This window comes from Leucopleurus acutus (genome assembly GCF_964270905.1).
Source record: "Leucopleurus acutus genome assembly, chromosome: 17".
In the NCBI taxonomy this organism is placed as follows: Eukaryota; Metazoa; Chordata; class Mammalia; order Artiodactyla; family Delphinidae; genus Leucopleurus; species Leucopleurus acutus.
Window position 1 is genome coordinate 54622147 of NC_139159.1, and position 17550 is coordinate 54639696.

The 17550-nt window shown below is 40.9% G+C and overlaps 1 protein-coding gene across 1 annotated transcript in view; it reads right to left on the reverse strand.

The window, feature by feature from the left end:
• Positions 1-4539, reverse strand: part of EIF3E (eukaryotic translation initiation factor 3 subunit E) — a 50968-nt gene extending 46429 nt beyond the window's left edge. Inside the window, exon 1 of the mRNA XM_082858660.1 lies at positions 4438-4539. Within this exon, the coding sequence (XP_082714786.1) occupies positions 4438-4527 (90 nt within the window). The 5' untranslated portion in view covers positions 4528-4539. The remainder of the gene's footprint in view (positions 1-4437) is intronic.
• Positions 4540-17550: the final 13011 nt, after the last annotated feature.

Here is a 17550-nt window from a genome sequence, read left to right on the forward strand (position 1 = left end):
ATTTGTAATGTTTCTCCCAACTGCAGATCCAAAGCATTTCTCCTCTGCCATCAGACCTCACTGGCCTCTTCTTAAATCTATATCTGCTTATATCATCCTCTCTAAATTTTATCTCATAGGCACATTTATTCTGTAAAGAAGAGACAGTAAGATTTTGTGAGCCAAAAAGCAAAAATCAAGGATACTATATATATAAGTACCATAAGAGAGAAAAGCTTCAATTTTCTTTTTGAAATAAAAAATATAATGTTATAAAATTTTCTGTAATACAGTTCTACTAATGAGAAGAATGGAATTCTTTTTGGGCAGGAAACGTTTCACTTAACCTGTGTACAGTTATTGTTCTATAATTGAGAAAGGTTGCAAATCTTCACCTGTTAAAAATTTTTTTTAGCTGAGACTATACAAAACAGGCAGAGAGGGTTGTATCTGGCTCACAGGTTATAGTCTGACAACACAGTCTATCAACCTCTTGAAAACAACTCCTACTTTTTAATAGATTAAAAATCTTCTTTTGACATCTCCTGCTATCATCCTCCACAAATCCAACATCCATACTGATGATTCTTTAAAACCCCAAGCCTTAAAATTCCTTTATCCCACAAATCATAACAACTTTCATCAGCTCATCTCTAAGACTTTTAACTTACATTCATCACCTCTTCCACTATTACCTCTAAAATGGTTCATCGCCCTCAACATACCCTCTGTTCTTTCTAATTTTTACATCACCCTATTTGGTTGTCACTTTCTACATTAGTTTGGATATTGTTTTTGGCTATTTCAAAGCCCTTCTCTTTAGCGGTTAACATTTATTCCATTCATTTTCTCCAACCAAATACAATCAATGTCTATCTCTAGCACTGGAAAAAAGTTCCCTCTTTTCTATGTTATGGCTAAGGTCACCTATAAAATGTTTCAGAACTAGGCAATAATGTTATTCAATCACATCTGTGCTTTTCTTTAATCAGCAAACCTTTTCATCAATCTCTAGATGGCATTTATTTATCACCAGCCTACCTCCACATGTTTCTATACTACTCAAATAAACTACCATTTCTCTCACTCCAAGAATGACCACTTATAAATGTGTGATTTCCAATCTCAGTTAGGCCCTCCAAACTTACCAATCCTTGCATTTGTCTTTGGTCAGTTTCCCCAGTCACGATTTCCAGTCTTTATTTCCCTCCTCAAAACCCCAATTGAGGAATTCCCTGGTGGCACAGTGGTTGAGAATCCGCCTGCCAATGCAGGGGACATGGGTTCGATCCCTGGTCCGGGATGATCGCACATGCTGTGGAGCAACTGGGCTTGTGCACCACAACTACTGAGCCTGCGCTCCAGAGCCCACGGGCCGCAACTACTGAGCCCGCGTGCTGCAAACTACTGAAGCCTGCGCACTTAGAGCCTGTGCTCCGCAACAAGAGAAATCACCACAATGAGAAGCCAACGCACGGCAAAGAAGAGTAGCCCCTGCTCACGGCAACTAGAGAAAAAGCCTGCACACAGCATCAAAGACCCAATGCAGCCCAAAACAAACAAAACAAAACTTAAAAAAACAAACAAAGCCAATTGAATGCCTCACTTCCCTCTCATATAGGATGGCCTAGCCTCCTAATAGAAAACACTTAGGAGTACCTACTCTGTCCCAGAAGGCTAAATACTTTATATGTACTATTTCATGTAATTTTTCTAACAACCCTATGAGGCTGGTGGTAGTACCAACATTTTATGCATGAGAAAAGGCTTAGTTAAGATGGGAAGGAGGGGCTTCCCTGGTGGCGCAGTGGTTGAGAGTCCGCCTGCCTATGCAGGGGACACAGGTTCGTGCCACGGAGTGGCTGGGTCCATGAGCCATGGCCGCTGAGCCTGCGCGTCCGGAACCTGGGCTCCGCAACGGGAGAGGCCACAACAGTGAGAGGCCCGCGTACCGCGCAAAAAAAAAAAAAAAAAGATGGGAAAGAAACTGTTCTCAAGTGCACAAAGGTATTAAGTGACAGAGCCAGGATCCTAATCCAGGTCCCAATTCAGTACCCAGGCTGCTAAACACTATCTGGCCTTCCACTTCACTTGAGAATAAAGAACACTAAGGTTCAAATATATATTCACTCATTTATTAAATTTAAATTAAATTATTTATTATTTATTTATTTATAAAATTATTTATTATTATAAATTTAAATTAAATTATTAAATTAAATTATTATTAAATTAAATTATTAAATTTATTAAATTTATTAAATAGTCATAAGAAGTCCTTATGCCAGACTCTATCTGCTGAGAACTCTATCTGCTGAGAACACAGCAAGGAAATAAAACAAAGCTCCTGCTCCAATGGAGTTTATATTTTCCAACATATTGATACTATAAATATATTCAATTGATACCCTCATGTGTCATGATCATTGACTATCCTAACCATCTAGCCTTCAAAACTCAACTTCAAGCCTCTCTTCCTCAGAATCCTTTCTGTACCTCTTCAATTTTGATAGCACTCTGCCACTACTTCTGACATTTATTACTCTTAGCCTTATAATTACAGACCTCTATCTCCACGAAAGGATGAGTTTTTTAGTGATGAGATGTCTGGATTTTATCTTGGATTTCTCACAATTCCACGGTAGTCCTATACTTAGTAATTGATAAATAAATACTCCAGCATCTGTCTTCCCCTTGGTGTATCACAGCCATCTTACCAACATTCTCTCCAAGGAAACAGGTTTTGAGCAGTTATTTTCCACTGATTCTCAGCTGCCGTTCACAGTTTTGGTCTTGCCCTATGAAAAACTAATTTACACTTACGTATTCCTCCCTTTCATCTGTCTGCATTGAAAAACAAAAGTGTAAAGACACATTACAAAAATATGAAGTTTGGCTAGTTCAGAAGCATAGAGGATATTTTTCTATTCCTTGATCTTTGGTAAATTATCCTAAATTATCCAAAAAAGAAACAGAAGGCAGACTGGGCTGTTTTATGCAAGTTCTACAATACAGGTTAAGTACATCCTATAAACGAAAAATCAAGACAAAAGCATTTCAAGATAAAGCTTTATATGGCAAGGCATTCTTGAATATTTATTGAAAATAAACTTTGCTGTTCCCTAGTATCATTAACTTTAGAGTTGTGTGTAGGTGTTTAGAAAAGGTTCATATGAATTTGAGGGTTATACCTATCCAATGAACCAAGGGAAAATTTGAAAACTTATCAGAAAAATTTAATGTTTATTTGTAGGGCTTTTTTGTTTTATTGCTGTTGGAACACACAAAATCTACTCCCCAAATCTAGAGTGCCCTAAGTAGACTTGCGGTTTAATCTGCTTCTAGAAATAGAACTCATTTTTCTGACCAATATTCTAATTTCTTCATCACAGTAATAATACTTTATTGTAACTATTAAAATATATCAATTTCCCAATAAACTACGGTATAACTAAGCCTAATATCTCCAAACTTTTAGGACTGAGATATTTTTAAATGAGGTACTAGGACCAAATACTTTTTCAAGATATCCGGAATGGCTCAATGAACATTAACAACCAATTCAAACCACTCGAAGTCTGTACATCTATACACTGAAAAACAACTCTTAAGATAAAATTACCGTCGGATTATTTTTTGGGTTCCCCTCCCCACTAGACAAAATATGCTACGCTTGGGCTTCCCTGGTGGCGCAGTGGTTGAGAGTCTGCCTGCCGATGCAGGGTACACGGGTTCGTGCCCTGGTCCGGGAGAATCCCACATGCCACGGAGCGGCTGGGCCCGTGAGCCATGGCTGCTGAGCCTGCGCGTCCGGGGCCTGTGCTCCGCAACGGGAGAGGCCACAGCAGTGAGAGGCCCGCGTACCGCAAAAAAAAAAAAAAAAAAAAAAAGCTACGCTTCTAGGAAGTGGCTATTTACCGAAACACCAGTTAAACTCCTCGCAAAGAACTCACAACTTTACGGAAACCAAAGGGCTAGATATTTAAGTGTAAGAAAATCATTCCAAACGATCCGGCAAGCAAAAACACAAAGCCAAGGTCACCCCTCCTACTGTGCCCAAAAGAAAAATTTAAATCTCTAACAGTCCAATTTGCTTCTCGAAGCCAGCTTTATGTTAAGCTCAAGCATTAATACAGGGAAGCCAGCCAATCGTCAACTTCCAAGAGGAACGATGCGGAAGTCCCAGCGGCACTGGCACCTCAAGAAGTGAAGCAGAGACCCCTCCCTTTCTCCCCTGAGTTTCATATTGTCACCTCACCCCTACTCACGGCCGAATTCCGCGGTGCTAATCAACAGGGACGACGCTTAACCACCAGCAGATCCTTATTGCCCGACTCGGGACCAAACTCAGGGCCGCCTCACACGTGGGTAAGGCCTAAGGCTACCGCCACCGCCTTTCGGCCTTGCCCCGCATCTCACGCGCTCCCACGCCTTCCTCGCGCTCAAAAACCCACTCACCTCCTTTACGGAGAGAAACTCAAGCAACGGAAAGACTAGATGCCGATCCAAAAAGTGCGCGATGCGAGTAGTCAAGTCGTACTCCGCCATCTTGCCAAGGAAAAGAGAAGTGTGCAGTCGCTAAAACTTTATTGATAGCGCCGACAAACGAACGGACAAGACCCTTACTGCGCATGTGCAGTGGTTAAACCGGCCAAAGGAAAGGGGCGGGGTTCAGCCTCGAGCGCTCAGGGAACAATAGCGCATGCGCGAGGTCCTCCCTCCCTTCCTCCTTTCCGGCAACTCTGGGACGGGGTGGATGGGCGGGCAAAATTCCTTTTGTTTGCAAGTTTGTTGGTGTCCCGCAATCCGTTCCGTTAACAAATACTGAAAACTCAGAATTGATTGCTGAGGCAATGTCATTTGTATTGGAGATGCGGCAAAGGACAAGATAATGAGGCCCCTGCTCTCCAGAAAATTAAGTACAAGGAGGAATAGCTGAGCTTTTATTTGGTGTATAGTAATCGTTTTGTAAGCATTTGTTAAATTAAGATGGGATGGTCTTCTAGACAAAAAACAAGTGAAATAATTTCAGATTATAGTAAAAGCCATAACTTGGTGTCAGGGGGGCAGGGAGGTGAGGGACGCGGTGCCAGTTTGGGGCTTTTCAATTAGGGTGTTTAGATAAAACTCAGGGTTACAATTTAGTCGAGGTTGTGGTAAGAGAAGCAGGTGACCAAAATTAGAGCCTGGGTTGAAACATGCCTGGTGGAAGCACAGCAAAGACAAAGTCCATGAGACAGGAAAGGGCTTGGTGTCCTTCAAAAACTGAGTATCCTACCAGACTGGAGAGTGAGGTTACAGACATGGAGAAGGGCCAGGTCTCCATTAAGGTAGGGAATGTGAGTATTTTATTCTAAGTACTCTTGTCTCCTTGTCGTCTTTCAGACCTCTGCATTTTGGAGTGCCTTTGGAGTGTCTTGGATCTTTTCACTCTCTAGGCCAATGCCCTAAGTGATGTCATTCAACCTAAGGGCTTTAAATGCAATCCACACATTGACAACTCCCAAATTAGAGCCCCAGCACAAACTATTAGTTAACAGCTAATAGTCCACATATTAGTTAACAGCTAATACTCCATATATCCAACATCTCAACATTAACGTGTCCAAAAGCAAATTCCCCATGTAGCTCGTCAAAACCTGCTCCTTTTACACTCTTCTCCACCTCAGTGAATGCCCACTCCATCTGTCCAGTTGTTCAGACCCAAAACCTTGGAGTCGTCCTTGACTTTTCTCTTTCTCTTATACTCTACATTGACTTCACCAACAAATCCTCTGGTTCTACCTTTAAAGCATGTCCTGATCAATCAGTTCACACCACCTACAAAGTTAATCCCTACTCCAAAACACCATTATCACTTGCTTTGGTTTTTGAAATAGTCTCTTCACGAATCACCTTGCTTCCCCTCTTTTCCTCCAGTGGTTTATTCTCCATATATAAGCCAGAGTGACTTTTAAAAGTCAGATTATGCTCAAAACCCTGCAGGCCTTGTAATCTCACTCAGAGAAAAACATATGTCTCAAAGTAGCCTAAAAAGCCCTGCACCATCTGGACCCGTTACCTCTCTTACCTCATCTTCTCTATCTCCTCCTCTTGCTCATTCTACCACAGCCCTAAGGAACCACTCTGTAGATTTTCCCATTCAGGACTTTCAAATGAATGGAATAACATGATATATGGCCTTTGGGGTCTGACTTTTTTCACTTTACTTAATGTTTTCAAGGTTCATCCAAGTTGTAGCATGTATCAGTACTTCATTCCTTTTTAGGTCTGATTAATATTCCATTATATGGACATACCACATATTATTTACCCATCCATCCACTGATGGACATTTGGTTTTTTTCTACTTTCTGGCTACTATGAATAATGCTGCTATAAACATTCGTGTACACATGTTTATGTGGACATATGTTTTCAGTTCTCTTACATATATATTCAGAGGTGGAATTGCTATGTTATACGGTAACTCTACGTTTAATTATTTGAGGAACCATCAGAGTATACTATAAGTTTGTACGATGTTACCACTGGAAGAAACTGAGTAAAGGGTACACGGGATCTTCATGTATTATTTCTTACAACTGCATGTGAATCCACAATCCAAATAAAAGTCTAATTAAAAAAAACAGTGACTCCTAGACTTTGGGCTTAAAAAACTGGATACCTACTGGTGACAGTAAAAGGTGGGTGGGGGAATGGCAAAGGAATATGTATGAGTGCTAAAATCAGGAATTCTGTTTCAGACAGAATAACATTCCTATTAGCTACCCAAGTGATGCTGTCTAGTATGCAAATGGTGATACTGGGCTTCCCTGGTGGCACAGTGGTTGAGAGTCCGCCTGCTGATGCAGGGGACACGGGTTCGTGCCCCGGTCCGGGAAGATCCCACATGCCACGGAGCGGCTAGGCCCATGAGCCATGGCCGCTGAGCCTGCGCGTCCGGAGCCTGTGCTCCGCAACGGGAGAGGCCACAACAGTGAGAGGCCCGCGTACCGCAAAAAAAAAAAAAAAAATGGAGATACTATTCTGGATCAGTTGATATAGTTGTTAATCACTTACCATCCGTGTAACCTTGTACTAGCTGTTTTCAAGGATTTGGGAGTATGATATGATCTCTGCCATAGTGTCATTACAGTATTGTTGGGAAAGCAAGGCTGAATTTCCATGAAGCAAAGAATAAGTGGTGGTATAGGCTGCTGTATTGTAGGGGATAGTCTTTGTAGCCTCTAAGAGGTGATAGCTGTAATATGAAGTTTCCTGTAAGCCCAGAGACCAAAGCTGTAATAGAATATAGACAGGAAAAGAGGAAGTTAAAGAGAGAAAAAGCAGGAACTGAGGCTTCCAGCAGAAGTGAGCCGCAGCAGAGGAAGGAAGGAAGCAGGTAGAAGTACGGAAACTTGCCAAAAAGGAACAGAGAGCATCTTTGAGAAGCAGTGAGTGATAAGATGCAATTCCATTTGATTAACATTTGGAACTTTTAATATGCCAGGTACTAATCTAGGTGTTAATGGGACTATATAATCCGTAAGAGCTAGTCTCTGGCCCAGGAGCTTTCAATCTAATAGGTAGCAATTATTTGTTCATTCATTCAGTATAAATTGAACACCTGCAATATGCTAAGCACTGGTCTAGGTCCTGGGAATATAGCAGTAAAGAAAACAAATTGCCTTCTCTAAAGAAGCTTATATTCAAGTTGGGGGAGACAGATAAAAACGTATTAACAAATACATAATTTGTCCAGTGGTGATAAGTGCTATGAAGAACATTAGGCAGGGTGAGAATGATGGGGGAAAGTTGCTAATTTATATAAAGTGGTCAGAGAAGGCGTCTCTAATAAAGTAGAATTTGAAAAGAGATATGGAGGAAGTGAGGGTGCCTGTGGCTGCCTAAAGGAGAAAAAGCCAGGTGAAGGAACATTAAGTATCAATGTATGGAACTGATTGAGCAAGGGGAAGTGTGGAAGAAGATGAGTTCAGAGAGGGAGTGGTGGGACAGATGACATAATGCTTTGTAGGCCACAGTAAAGACTTTGGGTTGCATTCTGAAGGAGGTGGGAAGGTACTGGAGGGTTTTGAGCAGAGAAGGCATATAATCAGTGTTTATGCTTTTAAAAAAGGCCACTTTGAGGGTTTGGAAGGGGGTGGGGGAAGAAGCTCATTCACAGAGAGACCAGTTAAGGGACTATTGAAATAACTCAAGCAAGAGATGATGGTGGCTTAGATCAGCATTGGTGGCTTAGGTAGCATTGAAAGAGTTATGGACAGTAGTGAAATTCTGAATATATTCCAAATGCATAGCTAGCAAAATTTGTGCATTAGATGCATTAGATGAGAAGGAGAAGGGTCCAAGATGCATTAGATGAGAAGGAGAAGGGTCCAAGATGACTCTAAGGTCTAGAAGAAATGAGAGGCCCTTTGCTAAGATGAGGAAGGTGTGATAGATGCATGTTTAGAGGAGAGAAATCAAGAGTTAAGTTTTGGACATATTATGTTTGGGATGCCTATTAGACACCTAAGTTGAAATACTGATTAAGCAGTGGTACATATGAATCTGGAATTCAGGAGAAAGGTAAGAGCTGGAGACAGAAGACTAGATCTTGTCAACCTCCTGATGAAATTTAGAACCATGGCACTGGATGAGATCAGACTGTGAGTATGTTGGGAAAAGAGATGAGGAGGGCTAAATCTTAGGCACTTCAACTTGTAGAGGTTGGGATAATTCAGATCAAGTAAAGACACCAGAGAAAGACTGGTCAGGAAGTGGAGGAGGAATGTGGAGGAACAAGAGAAAGTGGTGTTCCAGGCACCAAAGAAGGAGATTGGTCCAAGCACCAAGGAGCAATTAACTGTGTTAAATGGTATGGTTTGTTCAAGATGACAACTGAATACAGTAAGTCCCCTCCATAGGGACGAGTTCCATTCCGAAAGCACGTTCATAAGTCCAATTTGTTTGTAAGTCCAACGAAGTTAGCCTAGGTACCCACCTAACACAATCAGCTATATAGCACTGTACTCTAACAGCTTTCACACAAATAATACATAAAAAGCAAACAGACACAAAAAATAAAGAAAACATTTTTAATCTTATAGTACGGTACCTTGAAAAGTACAGTAGTACAGTACAACAGCTGGCATACAGGGGCTGGCATCGAGTGAACAGGCAAGAAGAGTTACCGACTGGAGGAGGGAGAGGAGGTGGGAGATGGTAGAGCTGAAGGATCCTCAGCAATAGGAGACGGAGGGCAAGCTGCAATTTCATTCATGCCTGACGTTGATGGCATAGGTTCTGGTTTCTTGCTGGATTCAATTCTATCTACCCTCTTAAAAAAAGCGATCCAGTGACGTCTGAGTAATAGCTCTTTTTTTCTCATCATAGATGACACGGTAGCACTGGATTGCACTCTGAACAGCTGCTGCAACCTTCCTTCATGTACCATTCTACACGGTCCTGTGCCTCAAAAACTAATAGTGCCTCCTCAAATAAAGAAAATCCCCTCGCCACTTCCTGCGTCATGAATTTCTTCAGTTCTTCAGTTACTTCTTCTTCCTCTTGTCTCTCTTTGTCCTTTCTCTGGGCCTCCAATTCCTGGCGCTTCTTAGCAGTACCAGCTACATCACCACCGCTTTTACGCTTGCTTCCAGACATCCTGGGCTTGAAATAAAGATACTGTACTACTGTACTCTATATAGTACTGTACAGTAAAGTACACAAAAGCACAAACACGTGTAGAGGATGCATGTGACAATGTACACCAGACATGTGAACTAACTTATGTGATTGGACATTTGAATGCACATTCACATCTTTGAAAGCTCGCAACTTGAAGGTTTATACGTAGGGGACTTACTGTGTTGCTCTTTGACTTTCTAAGATATGCAGGTTATTGATGACTTTGATAAAAGCAATTTCAGTGAGTGGTGGATGAAAGTCTGTTTGGTGTGAGCTCAAAAGATGGGAGGAGAGAAAGTGAAACACCATATATAAACAGATCTTTTGAGGAATTTTACTAGAAAGGGAGGTAGTAAAATGGAACGATAGATGTGGGGTCTAGGGAGCGTGTTTTAAAAGATGTGTGTATGCGGATAGACATGCTACAGTACTTACATAAATAACTATCATGGAAGGATAGAGTATTATGACAAGCTGTAGGGAATATGAGAAGAGCATGTGGTCCTAGGCAACTGGCTCCAAACGGAGATTGATTCTCCATGAGGGTAGAGAAAATGGAGAAAGCTTGGTGGATTGGATGTCTTTTGTATTGGAACTGCTGACTTTTAAAACAGATGTGGGAGAGAGCATTACAGGTGGTTCAGGAACGATTTGAACAGTAGAGAGACACAAAAACAGAAGAATATAAGAAATATCTGGGAAAGACAACTTGGGAAGTTGACTGAAGATTGAAGACTATAGAAGAGGATATGCCAGAAAACACAAGACCAGGGCCAAACAGCAGAAAGCTTATGTGAGGAATTTGAAATTCATCTGAAGTCATGAGGAGCCTTAAAATATTTTTGAATGTGAGAGTGTTTCAGGAAGGTAGTTCTGACTGTCGTGTGGACAGTGAATTGGTTAGGTGAAATGCAGCCAGGCTGTGGAAGATCTTCAAAACCAGACTGGGAAACTTGGATTTGACCAGATAGGCAATGGGAGCCACTCATTAAGTTCTTAAAGAGAAAAAGACATGAAGACAGTGGTGTTTTGTCCTTTACAATTAAACTGGAAGTGATTTACAAGAAGGATTAAAGTGGTGACAGATTGGAAACTCTGCTGATTTGCCTGGCTTTTCCCCTGGAATTTTCCTTGCTGGTTTGTGAAAATATCTTATTTCTTTTTATAAGAGAGATTTAGCCCCAAATATGGAAAATCTGACTTTCTTGCTTTAGTCTCTTCCTAGTGTTTCAGTTAAAAAGAGATATTACAGAAGAAAGACAGGCAAGGCCTCACCTGGTAGGATCTAGGTGGTATCAGGTGAAGACTTTCTCATACATTCATCAGATATTGATGCAACACTTTTCATTTGCTGATCACCATGTCAGGCTCTGGGGAAACAAAGAAAGGAAACCAATCCCAGCCTAAAAGGAATTTACAGTTTAGTGGAGGTGACAAGCATGTAAAATATAAAATAATCATAGCACCATGTGAGAGAGTCTATGCACAGAGTGTCCGGAGGAGGAAGTGATTTGCTGCCAGAGAAAGCTGGAGTTTCATGGGGAAGGTAACACTGGACTACCTCTACCTGAATAGATGTTTAACTGACTAAGAAAAGGGAAAAGGGGCTTCCCTGGTGGCGCAATGGTTGAGAGTCTGCCTGCCGCTGCAGAGGACACGGGGTCGTGCCCTGGTCTGGGAAGTTCCCACATGCCGCGGAGCGGCTGGGCCCATGAGCCATGGCCACTGAGCCTGCGCGTCTGGAGCCTGTGCAACAGGAGAGGCCACAACAGTGAGAGGCCCGCGTACCACAAAAAAAAAAAAAAAAAAAAAAAAGGGAAAAGAATGTTTTAGGCAGAGGGAAAAGCAGGCACACAGACTTGACCTTGAGTAAAAGCATAGTGTGATCAGAGACATTGAGAAGGTCTTTATGCCTAGAGGGTAGCATGTGTGATGGCAAGTGGCAGGACATGAGTCTGAGTTGAGGGGTCAGGGCTGAATTGTCAAGGGCTCTGTGAACTATGCTGAGGAGTTTAGATTCTATCCTGCAGGCCCTTTCTCCTGGTAACTCTTTTATCATCTGTCTTTGACACACCTTCCTCTGTCTTTCTAGTTCAGGCTCTGATCATCCCTCACACAGACGGACTATTGCAATAGTCATCCAAAGGGTCTCCCTGTCCCTAGCCCTGCACCCATCTAGCCTGTCCTCCGTCCTGCTGTCCTGGTGACCTAAATGTACATCTAACCTTGTTATGAACTGAATCGTGCCCCCCTCTCCTGAAATTCATATGTTGAAGCCCTAGCCTCCAGTACCTTAGAATGAAACTGTATTTGTCGATAGGGTCTTTAAAGAGGTAATTAAGTTAAAATGAGGTCATTGTGGTGAGCCCTAATCCAATAGACTGTGTCCTAATAAGAAGAAGAGATTAGGATAGAAACATGTACAGAGGAAAGACCTTGTGAAGACACAGGGAAAAGATAGCCATCTACAAGCCAAGGAGAGAAGCCTTAGAAGAAACAACCCTGCCAACATATTGATCTTGAACTTCTAGCCTCCAGAATTGAGACAAAAAAATTTCTGTTGTTTAAGCCACCTAATCTGTGGTACTTTATTTTGGCAGCCCTAGCAAACTAATACACTCTGCACTTCTAATTTCATATAGTATAACATAAAAACATCTTAGCACACTGTAGGATGTTCTTTAGAACTTTATCTCTCCAGAGCTGTACACCCCTTCCATGCTAACTTCTGCTCGAATAAGCCATCAAGTTTTTTGCTTCTCTACATTAAGAAGTGAGAAATAGCCCCAAAAAGCAACCTACTTCTACACCTTAAGGAACTAGAAACTGAGCTCAAAATTAGCAGAAGAAAGGAAATAATAAAGATTAGAGCAGAAATAAATAGAGAATAGAAAAACAATAGAAAAGGTTAACCAAACTGAGAGTTGGTTCTCTGAAATTGACAAACACTTAGCTAGAATAACCAAGGGAAAAAGAGAAGTCCCATATCAACAAAATTATAATTGAAAAAAGAGACATTACAACTGATACCACAGAAATACAAAGGATCATAAGAGGCTACTATGAATGACTATATGCCAACAAATTGGACAACCTAGAACAGATGGAAAAATTCTCATAAATATACAACTTACCAAGGGAGAAATAGAAAATCTGATAGACCAATTACTAGTAAAGAGATTAAAACCATAATCAAAAAACTCACACAGGGGCTTCCCTGGTGGTGCAGGGGTTAAGAATCCGCCTGCCAATGCAGGGGACACAGGTTTGAGTCCTGGTGCAGGAAGATCCCACATGCCATGGAGCAACTAAGCCCGTGCACCACAACTACTGAGCCTGCGCTCTAGAGCCCGCAAGCTACAACTACTGAAGCCCACGTGCCTAGAGCCCGTGCTCCACAACAAGAGAAGCCACCGCAATGGGAAGCCTGTACACCGCAACGAAGAGTAGCCCCCACTCACCACAACTAGAGAAAGCCCGTGCACAGCAACAAAGACCCAACGCAGCCAAAAATAAATAAATTTATTTTAAAAACATCTCCAACAAAGAAAATCCCAGGACCAGATGGCTTCACTGGTGAATTTTAACAAAAATTTAATAAGAAATTAACATCAAACCATCTCAAACGCTAACAAAAAATGAAGGGGAGGGCACTCTCAAACTCATTTTATGAGATCAGCATTATCCTGATACCAAAACTGCAAGGCACACCGCTAGAAAAGAAAACCACAGGCCAATATCCCTGATGAATGTAGATGCAAAAATTCTCAATAAAATACTAGCAAACCAAACTTAGCCACACATTAAAAGAGCCATTCACCATGATCAAGTGGGATTAATCCATGGGATGCAAGGATGGTTCAGCATATGCAACTCAGTTAATGTGTTACATTACGTTAATAGAATTAAAGGAAAGAATGATATGATCATCTAAATAGATGCAGGAAAAGCATTTGGCAAATTCAACATCCATTCATGATAAACACTTTTTAACAAGTTAGGCATAGAAAGAACATATCTTAACATAATAAAGGCCATGTATGATAAGCCCATAGCTCAATGGCAAAAGGTTGAAAGCTTTTCCTCTAAGATCAGGAATAAGACAAGGGTGCCCACTTTTACCACGCCTATTCAACATAGTAGTGGAAGTCCTAGCTAGAGCAATTGGGCAAGAAAAAGAAATAAAAGGTATAAGAATTGGAAAGGAAGAAGTAAAATTGTCTCTATATGCAGATGACAGTGATTTTATAGACAGAAAATCCTAAAGACTCAATCAAAAGACTGTTAGATTTTATCAATGAGTCCAGTAAAGTTGCAGGATACAAAATTAACACACAAAAATTAGTAGTGTTTCTACACACTAATAATGTAATTTCTGAAAAAGAAATAAAGAAATTGATCCCATTTACAATAGCATAAAAGATAATAAAATACTTAGGAATAAATTTAGTGAAGATGTGAAAGATCTCTACTCCGAAAACTACAAGACATTGATGAAAGAAATTGAAGAAGACACAAATAAATGTAAAAGCATCCTGTGTTTATGGATTGAAAGAATTAATATTGTTAAGACAACAATACTACCAAAAGGCATCTATAGATTCAGTGCAATCCCTGTCAAGATTCCAATGCTATGTTTTACAGAAGTAGAAAAAGACACTTCTGAAATTTATACGGAGTCACAAGTTTATGATTTCTTCGCTTGCTCTCTAGCAGCTCCTTCAGCTAAAATGCCCTTTTGCCCTCTCCCACCCTGTTGACCACCTCTTCACTTTTTTTTTTAATAAATTTATTTTTATTTATTTATTTTTGGCTGCACTGGGTCTTCGTTGCTGTGTGCGGGCTTTCTCTAGTTATGACGAGCAGGGGTTGCTCAGCAGTTGTGGCGCAGGGGCTTAGCTGCTAAGCAGCATATGGGATCTTCCCGGGCCAGGGCTCGAACCCGTGTCCCCTGCATTGGCAGGCAAATTCGTAACCACTGCGCCACCAGGGAAGTCCCAACCTCTTCACTTTTTAAGACTTGGATTAAGCATCATCTTCTTTATTCTGTGTCTCCCATTAGCAGAGCATATCTGAAGTAATCCCTCCAGACTCTCACTACCAGTAACAAACTTTTATCACAGAGTCTATAACATTTTAGCCCACCTTTTTTTTTTTTTTTTTTTTTTTTTTTCGGTACGCAGGCCTCTCACCGTTGTGGTCTCTCCCGTTGCGGAGCACAGGTTCCGGATGTGCAGGCCCAGCGGCCATGGCTCACGGGCCCAGCCGCCCCGCAGCATGTGGGATCTTCCTGGACCAGGGCACGAACCCGCGTCCCCTGCATCGGCAGGCGGCCTCTCAACCACTGTGCCACCAGGGAAGCCCTCTTTTATTATTTTTTAATGTTTGTTTCCCCCTATTAGGCTGTAAACATCTTGAGTGTAAGGACTATGAATATCTGTCTTTGTAGTCCTAGTTCCTGTCTCAGTACCTGACATATACCAAGTACTCAACAAATGCTATGGAAATGAATAAATGTGCATAGAGCCTGGATATCCAGACCTACATGTTCTTGAAAGAAATTCTTTCATATTTTGTTTTTGTTTTTTGGCCGTACCGTGCAGTATGTGGGATATTAGTTCCCCGACCAGGGATCGAACCCATGACCCTTGCAGTGGAAGCATGGAGTCTTAACTACTGGACTGCTAGGGAAGTCCCTCATCCATATCTTGGAATAGCCTAATGAATACCTGTCACTACTGTAGTGGACACTTTCAGAATGCTCATGCCTTCTGATTCAATAGCTCTCTTAGATATTTCTAAATAACACTAAATAATATTATATTTAATCCAATTACCCTTTTTACGTACTGCATGCAGATGCCTATTGCAGTATGCCTTCTTTAACTATATTTCCCACTCATGTATTCAACACACATTTATTCAGTCCCTATTCTAGCCAGACACAGTGCTAGATTTTGAGAGTGAGAAAATAACTAAAATGCTGTTCCTACATGAAGGAACTCATGATTGCAGAAGGGACAGATACCTAAACTAACAATTTATATTTCAGTGTGGTAAGTGCAATGATAGAGGTGTGCATGGGATATTAATGTCGTGCTTTAATTAGATTGAAAGCATGGACACATCGTACAGCTAGGTGTTTTCAGTCTTTCTTTCCAAAATAATTATTGCTTCTGGGAGTGTGTATCTTCAGAAGCTGACTTTTTCCTGACCTTATTCCCTTGCTCTGGGGGACCTTATTGGAACTCTTTATGTACTGATTCCACCTAATTCCTGTGTGAGAATTTCCAGAAGCCTCAGTCCTGCTGTCATCCTCATTAAAGAATCACACAGAGAGAAGGTGCCTTTGGAGGACTTAAATCTCCTTCTTTCTTCACTTACCACCTCATATAAAGCTAGGATTGACAGCTAAATCTACGTCACTTGGAGACGTTGTAATATGTGAAGTGAAGGATATCGGGCAAAGGGAAACATCACTGCTCTTTCTCATCTGTCCCTGATGCTAGCACCTGGAATGCGGCTACCCCATTATTTGGGGGAAGGTAGCAATTCCCAGTAGTTGGAAGTATCTCAGAGGAATCTGAAAGAGTTGTGATGAATCTTAAGAGTTGACAAGCTAAATAAACCACTAGCCACTTCAGAACATAATTAAAATACCTATGTATCTGTTCAAATACTTCTAATTCTGTGTGTCTTTTATAGCATATTCTGTGCCTGTGTTATCTGTCTTTAAAAATTCCTGCAGTCCAAATAAATGTTCACTGCCTGGTTACCAGACTAACATGGTTACTGACAGGAAAACGGTGACACTGAAATGCAGTACAGGCTTCTAATCATGACAATTATTATTTGAATACATTCTCTTGTGTGATAACAGCCAGCTTCAGTTATCTGGCCAGACATCTTATTTAGCATTTATTTGAAAAATTTGACATGAACAATATGGGCTCTTTAAGAAAGTAATTTTTTAAAATATTTTCCCCAGTACTTTGTTATGTATCTCAAGCCAATGTTGGGATCTACCGGCTATGAGGGAATTAAGCTAGTAACGCATGCAAGTCGAGTTACTTCTGATATAGCCAAAAACTTAAAAGTAAATATTAAGATGATGTAGGGAGCCAGGAAGAATTTTCAGCCTAAAACCCAAACAGGTAAACAGGGTTTTCCAGGGACACCAGAGGCCCAAGACAGAAGAGTTAACGAGGAAGAACAGTAACCTTGTTCGTGCTTGTGGTATCCCCTTTGCCATGTTGTATTTTCTTATCTGTTTGCATGTCTGTTCCTTCTACTACACTGTAGGTTCTCAAGGTCAAGAATGAGGCATATTTATGTACCTCTATATCCATGTACCTTTTGGAGGAAATGAAGTCACGGGAAAGAAGGCCTGTAGGTCGTCCCAAAGGGGAATAACAACTGGGATTCATATGAAAGCACTTAAATATCTTAATATTATTCAACTAACCAGATGATTTAAGACTAGGATGTGGTTAGAGCGATCTTCCCTGACTTTCTTATTTAGAATAGCTTCCCCCAACATTACCTCACTTTGTTAATTTCCCTCCCATTGCTTATCACAACCTATAATGATCTTGTTTACATGTTGACTGGTTTACATCTTTCTCAGCTCATGGTAATTCCATGAAGGCAGGAACCTAATCTTTGGTCTTGTTCATTACTGCCCAATAACTATTTGTTACTTGACAACTATTTGCTGAATGAAGTTTTGAATGAATTAATATGTCTGATTTAGGCCAAATGAATATGTTTGTATACTGAAAATTTCTTACATGATAGGAAAAGCTTGCTTACATACCAGGATACAGTGGGCACAGGGGGAAGTAGAACTATTGTAAAAGGAAAGAACATGAAAAATGCCTTAAGTCCTGGTATTTGATC